Source organism: Pleuronectes platessa, chromosome 21 (assembly GCF_947347685.1).
Source record: "Pleuronectes platessa chromosome 21, fPlePla1.1, whole genome shotgun sequence".
Taxonomy (NCBI): domain Eukaryota; kingdom Metazoa; phylum Chordata; class Actinopteri; order Pleuronectiformes; family Pleuronectidae; genus Pleuronectes; species Pleuronectes platessa.
Genome location: NC_070646.1, coordinates 10,357,080 through 10,365,609, shown reverse-complemented (window position 1 = coordinate 10,365,609; position 8,530 = coordinate 10,357,080). Strand labels below are relative to the sequence as shown.

The 8,530-nt window shown below is 41.7% G+C and overlaps 1 protein-coding gene across 1 annotated transcript; it reads right to left on the bottom strand.

Moving 5' to 3' along the window:
- Positions 1-94: 94 nt before the first annotated feature.
- pdpk1b (3-phosphoinositide dependent protein kinase 1b) lies at positions 95-8,490 on the bottom strand. The gene is made up of 14 exons (XM_053413612.1): positions 8,335-8,490; positions 6,130-6,420; positions 5,350-5,392; positions 5,096-5,233; positions 4,822-4,966; positions 4,604-4,701; positions 4,420-4,495; positions 4,234-4,302; positions 3,895-3,991; positions 3,578-3,751; positions 3,255-3,472; positions 3,079-3,136; positions 2,581-2,733; positions 95-2,445 (listed from the first exon to the last, which is right to left on the bottom strand). The coding sequence occupies exons 1-14, from the start codon at positions 8,356-8,358 to the stop codon at positions 2,332-2,334; spliced, it is 1,698 nt and encodes a 565-aa protein (XP_053269587.1). The 5' UTR covers positions 8,359-8,490; the 3' UTR covers positions 95-2,331.
- Between the last annotated feature and the right edge of the window lie 40 nt (positions 8,491-8,530).

The following is an 8,530-nucleotide window of genomic DNA, read 5'->3' as shown; positions in this document are numbered from 1 at the left end:
TCGAGTGTGCAGGGTTTTATGATTGTTACACAGATCATGGATTTAGACCACGCAGGGTTAAAGTGCATTTAAGTCATTTCCACGACACGAGCACTGAGAACGGGGCCGGTACTTTATTTACATGCTGCAACAAAAAACAAAAAAACGTGAGATGCCATTGCCACTGATTTCCGTGTCATTGACTGTGGTTGTTAACAGAAGACAGGACACATGGCTTTATTTGTTTGCCTAAATCCCTACATGCTTTAATTACTGGACTACCAAGCATTAAGTGGAAAATTCATCATTCAACATCTACTGACCTAGCGCACAAATAATCAGAGAGAGAATGAACAGATTCATTAAATTATCAGAATATGATTAAATCACTGAGCAAATAGAAAATGTATGATATAGTAAGAAAAAAGCTGTAAAATATTATAGTTTACAATAATTATTCACATTCAAAGGCTTTACATCTCAATACATACACAACATGGCCCCTGAACATGACTTCAATCCAAATATGATTCATATATTAGAATTTAAATAACACAGAATGAACTAGAGGCTAAACAATAGCCATCAAATAACCTTATACAAGAATAAAAATACAAAAACTGTATCCTAATATCATTGCATTACTTGCTTCAGATTTTAATAATACATCATCTGTACATCACAGTTCTAGTCAGTTACAAGCCAGGTAGAGTTTTCCATACACAATGTAACCGACTGCCATCGACTTGATTCAAACAATTTCTCTAACTAGAGGAAAACACTTCTCTAGTGCTTTCTCAACTTTATAGACAGATACAGCAATTTTCATCGGTTATTTGGATCAGATAGATATCCTTTAACTGACATCCAACCACATCGAGCCCCGGGCCCCAGGGCCTGAGGGTCCTATTCACCTATACTCCAGTCACACACTGCACAAACAGACTCAGCTGAAGGAAGAGGACCTTTGGGAAGGACCTTAAGGTATTATGTCAAAAATTAAAAGCATCATGATAATACATATTGCTAAAACAAGAGCACAAGTTAAATCAATCGCTTTAATTTCTATTGGGCCAAACGTCAGAATGAAAACAAAAACAAAACAAAAATATGGGCTAAGAAGCCCAACGAGGCAGTTCTGCCACCTTGTCCAGGGACGACAGCTTTATTGTGATTGCTTCCGAGAATGATAGTATGTGTATGTATCTCTGTTGATGAAAGTTTTCTGTTCAGCATGGGGTGGTCAGCACATAAGATTTTGTTTTCAATAGGACGTACTGAAGATGAGCCGACTATCCCACCGGGGAAAAAAAAGAAGGAAATTGAAAGAATTCACACCACAAAGAAATAGCCAGTGAATGGTACAGAACAGCCAAATCATCCAATAATATTCGCAATGGTTGCCAATGCAGTCAAAAATACCCACCTTTAAACTTGAATAACCTATAACTCCAGTGCCCTAGGAGAGAGAAGCGGACAAAGCTGAGCTACAAAACTGGCCATGCAGGAAAGATAAGCAAGTTATGATTAGAAAGTACAAGCTAGTGGCATGTTTACCCACCCCCTGTTAGCAATACATCCTCAGTAACAGCTACGGAAGGCTCACACTTGTACAGAGACTTATTCAGACCCATGTCTCACTGCAGACCAGCACTCTGCTTTGTTACCTAGAGACCTTAACTGGACTGCAATAAGCAAGTACCAAGAGACAAAAAAAACAACTCAAATACCGTGGGAACATTTGGGCTCTGACAAAAAAATATATATGTATGTATATGTGTAGGATTTGAGTTTGGTAAATGTGTGAGACTGAATCAGCTTACACTATTAGTTACAACTATGGAGTATATGCACTAGAAGTGGGGCCTGTCTACAGCTTGCACATACGATGTAGGATTAGGATATGGTTTTAATTAAGATAACAGGATAGGCTCTGGTTCACAAAAGCTAGATTTTGTGTTATGGTATCATTGAAGCAGGAAACCAGTCCTTGCATTTGAGATAGTCCTAGCAGTACCCAAGCTTGTTTCACTCTACAGGACAAGCTTGCCCTTCTTATTCCTCCTGCAGACTGTACAAAAAGCAGATGTGCGTGGTGGCAGTCTTATCATCCATACATGGAAAAAATGCAATAGAAGCCTCACAGAGAGCACAAAGAACAAGCAAAGCAACCCTGAATCCAAAGTTGTATTTTTCCCATGGTTCTACTCAGGAAAACAAACAAGGTCTAGATGCCAGCGTCTCTAAGAGTTTGTTTACACTGCGGTGATGAAGGGCACTAAAGAGGGTGTTACTCTGCTCAGTGATTGGCCTCAGAGCTAAAGAGGAGTGGCCACAGGAGGAACTGTACTCCTATAGGCCAGGGTTTTGGTGCCTTTGATAGATCTTTCTCCACACTTCCTGGATCTTCTTGCACCATCGGTCAGCATTTCCGCTGGGGTCCATCAAATAGTATGTTCGGTTAGGCTGAAAACGTGAAGAAGAGGAAGACAAATATTTTAAAAAGTGATCTTAACCTGATAACTTTTTAAAGGGGGAAGTGTCAACATATCGCAGGAGGGAAGTGTACAGCACAGACATCAGAAATAAACAATCAATTACCGTGTGAACAAAGAAGGTTTTGAAGTTCTTGGCCTCAGGGCGTAACTCTAGGGACCATGGAATCTCCCCTTTCAGGACCTTGTTAACAGGATCCACGTAGTACAGGTGTGGTCCCTCCGTAAGAAGCAGCTGTCTCCGCCGAGCAAACAGACCCTGCAATGGAATGCCACACAGATCAGAACATTATATCACCAACAGAGGGGGCTGTTAGGCCAAATAGATTTTCCACACCACAGCAGGGAATTCCCCTTCACTTCCTGACTGCCACAAGGCTGAGCAATGTTATATGAAGTCACTCTGCTGAGAAATACAGTTACCTCATACAAAGGTTGGACAGATTTGATCTTCTAAGAAAATGTACATTTAATTACTTATGACTACGGTGGGGTCCAAACATCTGAGATGACTTTGACCATTCACTAAGGTGAATGATGTTGGACTGCTGTATAACACTACAATAATGCAAAATAAAACTAATACAGGCTTGATTTTACACACCTTTCGTTTATCGACTGGACCCATTTTGAGGATCAGGTTATTCTCCACAAACTGGTGCCTGAGTAAAGAAGCAAAACCAGATTAGTGACAACTTTTCCTTCAAATACTAAACATGAGCCACTGTTACATACATGCAAACAGGTCTATACGGGTGAAACATGTAGAGAAGAGTTTACCAGAGGTTTCCAGTGGTCTGTTTATCCAGCAGTAGTTGCTTCTCCTCCTCAGTGAACTGAAGGTCAAGCTCAAAGGAGTTGTTGTCCAGGTCGTGGATGTACTGCTCGATGTTGCTGCTGGACCTCTTTGGGGGCGTGGATTCATGTGGCGACAGGGAGTGTGATGAGCTGGACTGGGCCACCTGCATGTTGCTGAACTGGCTCAGGAGATCATCGTACTAAGGTTGGAAATGAGATAGAGAGAAGATAAAGTGGGTTTGTACGAGGTTTCACACCTAAGGCACCAATCGTGACAATCATAAAAAATAACACTGGAATCTTACATTTCCGTAGCAGTCCTCATCATCCTCGGACATGGCTGGCAGATAGGGGGTGAGCTTGGGGGGCGTCTGTAGGTGTAGGTCACTCCAGGAGATGGTATCGAAAAAAGGGTGCTGTTTCAAAGGGTCGTACCCTCCCATCTCTTCGCAGCCAATCCGCTTGGAAGGGTCCAGTGACTGATGGTAAGAGAGAAACAAATGTTTTCATTCACTAGAAAAACAATGCTCTTTAAATTATATGACCAGCAAAGACTACTAACATGAAAAATTAATTTCAGTAACCTTTGGTCGCCGTTTACATATTTTATTTGACAACTCACCAAGAGCTGTCTGACGAGATCCTTGGCTTTGGGGAAGAATTTTTCTGGAAATTCATACTCCAGCTTGATTATCTTCTGGAATATAAGGTACTCATTTCTACATAAATAAAACACAAGGGGAAAACAACATTAACAAGCCTGTAGGGAAGAGTGCCATAAGTGAGATATTGTTTGCTGAGGCAAGGTTATTCTCTCACTTAGCATTTGTTGCACTTGAAATAATCATTAACAGTTAACTTAAATGGGGAAAAACAGCAATAGAACATGATCAGCAATTATTGAAGCAGGAATTAATGAGAATGAACTGAACTGTGAAAGCAACATCCCCTCAGTACTTACCCAGCTCTGAACGGTGGTAAACCAGCCACCAGTTGATAGATAATACATCCCAAAGCCCAGAGGTCCGAGCTACGAGAAGAAAAAGATAAATAAAGTTAAGACGTAAAGCCATTTTTATCTGACAAACGTTAAAAAAGAACTGTGAATAGCAAGTGTACGAGCTGCAGGATGATCAATTCTAGTTACCTCTTGCAGGCGGATTTCTCTGTTAGCAGCTCTGGAGACACATACTGTGCTGTTCCAACAAAGGAGTTTGCTCTTGCTGCCAAACAATGCAATAAATCATTTTAAGACATGAATACATTTATACTGCTCACAGAAAGTAAACTGCAAACTCATGGCATATATAAAATCATTGATGTGAATATACCTTGTTTACTGTCTGATGATAACTGTTTTGCTGTCCCAAAATCTGTTATCTGGATGTGCATCTCTTCGCTCAGAAGAATATTCTCTGGTTTCAGATCTCTTAAAGGATTAGGTTATGGTGGGAAAACAAACAGTTAATATTGTTTGAACAACTATATTAGGGAAACAGCAAGCAGGACATAACTATCATTACAGATGAAAACAAACAGAAAGTCTTACCTGTGTATTATCCCCTTATTGTGCAAGTATTCTAGAGCACAAACTATTTCAGCCGAGTAGAATCTAGTACAGGTTTCATCAAATGAACCAATTTTGCGAATGTATTTGAGGAGCTCTCCATTCTTGGCGTAGCTGAGACCAAAATCTAAGAACAGCGAGTTAAGGATCACTTTAATCAATGTTAATAAAATGTTGGAACACAACTTTTTTCATATTCAGTTATGTTGCTTATATAAAAACACGACTTGTCAAATTGTACATGTTAAAAGGATACACAACTTCTCATCATCTTGAAATGTGAAGTAGAGTTTGACGAAGAATGGGTGATCTAGATTTGACATCAAATCCCTTTCTCTTTTCACGTACTGGGCCTTGTTCTCCTTCATAATATGGCGCTTCTCTAAAATCTTAACTGGAGGAGAGAATATAGAATTTCAGTATATTAGTAAAAACAAACAGTAATTTGTTCATATTGTTAATGAAGTACAATTGTCTGCATTCATTGAAAACTGCTGCAGCATTACTTACTTGCATATTCTTTCCCCGTTACCTGCTCTCTTGCCAGGACAACCTTAAGATAAAAAAACGGAAAACACAGCATGTTACTTAAGCTGTTTTCAGACATGACCTGCAGGTAAAATCTGGAGAATTGGCAACAGAGGTTACCCACAGTCTGACTTTCACACATGCACAACACAGCAGCAGGTTCTCAGCACAGACGTGTTCACAACAGCAACAAATCCTCTGCATTTTTCAGACGAGGGATTGTGTAGCAGGAGGCGATGTATTAAGTCCGGTGCGGCGATCACTTGATTTTCTCGACAACAGACACCGGTGTGAGCTCGTCACCGCAAACTCTCTTGACACATTTGTCAGGGTTTTCCACATGTTTGTCACCAGGAGATATTTGTTTTTCTTTTTTGAAATTTTACCTCTGTCGCATGTTAGAAGCGTCATCAACCCCCCTAACTCACTTGCGGTGAATCCTGCAGGGATCCCCTACTGTGTTCTTACATAGACTTCTACTGAATTTCAACAAACATTATACTAGGAGGCGCGGTGGATAAAATCCACAGAAACTGGAGCGTCTCCCTCAGACATTTGCTTTCTCACAAGCACCTCCTGCAGAGACAATACGGAAGAAAGCAGCTTATGCCAGAATCTAGTAAATCTTAGGCCCTGTTTTGTCATTACACCACAGCTGAACTGAGGATGACTCATCCAGGTATATTAATAAAAAGAATGCTAGCATGTAGCAACATCTACCCAAGTATAATTCAAACACTAAATGGAATGCAAGTTACATACCGTTGAGAAGGAGCCCTCTCCCAGTATCTTGCCGAATCTGAAGTCCTCTGGCTTCTTCTTGCGTGGCTGAGGGGTCTGCACAGCCGGCTGTGCGCGGACGTCTGAGACCTGGCTGCTGGCAGACGTTCCCACAGCTCGAGCATCTGAGGCTGAGCCCTCCATGCTGGGACAGTGGCTACTGCTTGCGCCTGGGATAGCAAGTGGCGAGCAGGAGTCAGGGTGGTTTCTTACCATTGATGGATGCGAGCAGGAACAGATGACAACACTGGGCTGAATGGGCACAACATCATACTGAAACAAGAAAAGGAAGCATGAGAATATATTCGTGAGAGTATTGCGGTTTTAGCTTGTTGCCACATAGATATGTGGTTTAAATAGTTTCTTCAAATCTGGGGAACTTCCTAGTCTAAAACTGTCAAAACACACCTTTTAATGAACTCGAAACTACAAGTCAAGATACTGTTCTTCACAAAGATTAGCTTTAAATATGCTGCAAAGTTTAGGCCTAAGTGTGTCAGTGACCACAGCTATTTAGGACAATTTGTTTAAAGAATAACTGTTTATGGAAATTGACATGTATTGCTGTTGGGCCCTTTGAACTGCGAGCAATGTTTGGTTATACTACACAACATTTCTAACTTCCTAAAACAAGAGAAGACAATAACACTCAGAAAAAGAACAGCAAATATTGATACAATATAAAGCTAAAGACTATAGAACATAATCAACAAAACAAAAAGTTTGAAAAACTCATCCATAAAAAAAAAAAATCAGTAAATGACTCTAGAAGAGATGGAACATAGTATCTGTGTCATGTAGGTTAAATTCACTTTCCAAGGTCGACCAATACAAATTAAACCGCGCAATACTTTGTAGAATATAATGACTTAAATAAATAATTTCAAGGGAGACCACTTGAGGAGCAAAGTCTGGAACTGATATGGACGTGGAACACCCATTGGAAGAAGCAGCTCCTGAGCCTGGTGGTCCCACCCACCAGGGCTAAAGTAGTAAAAACAGCGTCAAAGTTACAGCCTTCATGTGACAGGTGTACTCACTGAACTCAATCTGATTTGTATGTAAATGATCCAGTTGCCAAACAAACACTGACAAGACACCCACCAATGTATAGCTTAGGTCTCAAACATAACACACAGCGACAGGTTGGACTTTCTTATAGTTAGTGGCTTCTACCAACCTTCGTTATTTTAACTTATTGGACTATTTACACAGTCAGCGATTGTGTTATTCATCGTACAACTCAGTTAGCGTTAGTTAGTACAGTTGGCCTAGCTTCTTCTCATTCAAAACCAAGGTGTGGCCATTTAGCTGCCTTATCCGGACTAGACTGTAGGGTTGACAACTCGCCACATAACTATCTACTGATCCACTGCCATTGGTAAAACATGGAAATGCTGACAGAAAACCATACGTAGCATTAACGTGATCGCCCGTACTCTGGGAGCAGCAGGCCCGAGCGAACTTTCCTAGCTAACTAAGGGATGCTAGCCGGCTAACGCTAGCTCCTGCTGCCTTGTCAAATAATGCCGGCCATCGCTGACAGCGAGTTACAAACTTACCGCTAACAGCCAGGCAATTAGCTAACGTTAGCAAGCCAGGTAACATAAGTCACTTCTAAACATGCTGCAGTTCCCACGGAACATCACTGAGTCTCGTTCAAAGTCTGTGTGCTGAGGCTAATGTCAAAGTGTGAGAGTTAATGGGTTGACAGTCGAGCCACAGCACGATAACCTTAAAATGCTACCTACCAACTAAAGGTGGAACGCGATGAGGCTAAAGCTAGCTCGTTAGCAAGTAGCATCATCGTTCGAAAGCGCGAACCCGTGTAGCTAACGCTAGCCGACAAATGCTGGCCATGGGGAATGGCTCTGCGGATCATAAAACTTATAGCAAGTGTATTTAAATAACAAGTCAGCACCAAATGTTCCCGATGAGCAGTAATCGTGAAACAAGCCAAGTGTTAGACGGACCCGATGAACGCAGCAATCATTCTGTGTTGTGTTAGCAAACATTAGCGAGCTAGCGCTGCTGGCTAGTGACTCGTAACGCTGAAGGGTCCTCTGCGGCTAGCACCGCTCTCCAGATGAAGGCCCCGCCGAACTATTTGTTGTCAAACAGCCGCCGCGCTCAACATTTTCAACACCGGCTTCGAGTCGTCGTTCGCGTCGAAGCTGCAACACTCACCAACTGACTTGTAGCTCTTGCCATGGGAGTTTCCCTCGAGTATTTATTTGGAATAAAATAATTAGAGAAGCTCCAGTAATGGCTGCCTCTGCGCCTTCATTTTCGAGCTGTGACGTCGTTCCACAACAATGTTAACGCAGGACAGCAGAGGAGAGTCCCGCTGTGTCCGCCCCCCTCGCCACATTTACAACCGACT

Bases quoted from the DNA above. Each gene is read 5' to 3' on its own strand.
- pdpk1b (XM_053413612.1), bottom strand. From the start codon at position 8,358: ATGGCAAGAGCTACAAGTCAGTTG. The intron at 4,967-5,095 runs GTATCCTTTTAA...CGCTGTTCTTAG, and splicing joins TCAAGATGATGAGAAGTTGT to ATTTTGGTCTCAGCTACGCC. The intron at 4,702-4,821 runs GTAAGACTTTCT...TAATCCTTTAAG, and splicing joins AATAAGGGGATAATACACAG to AGATCTGAAACCAGAGAATA.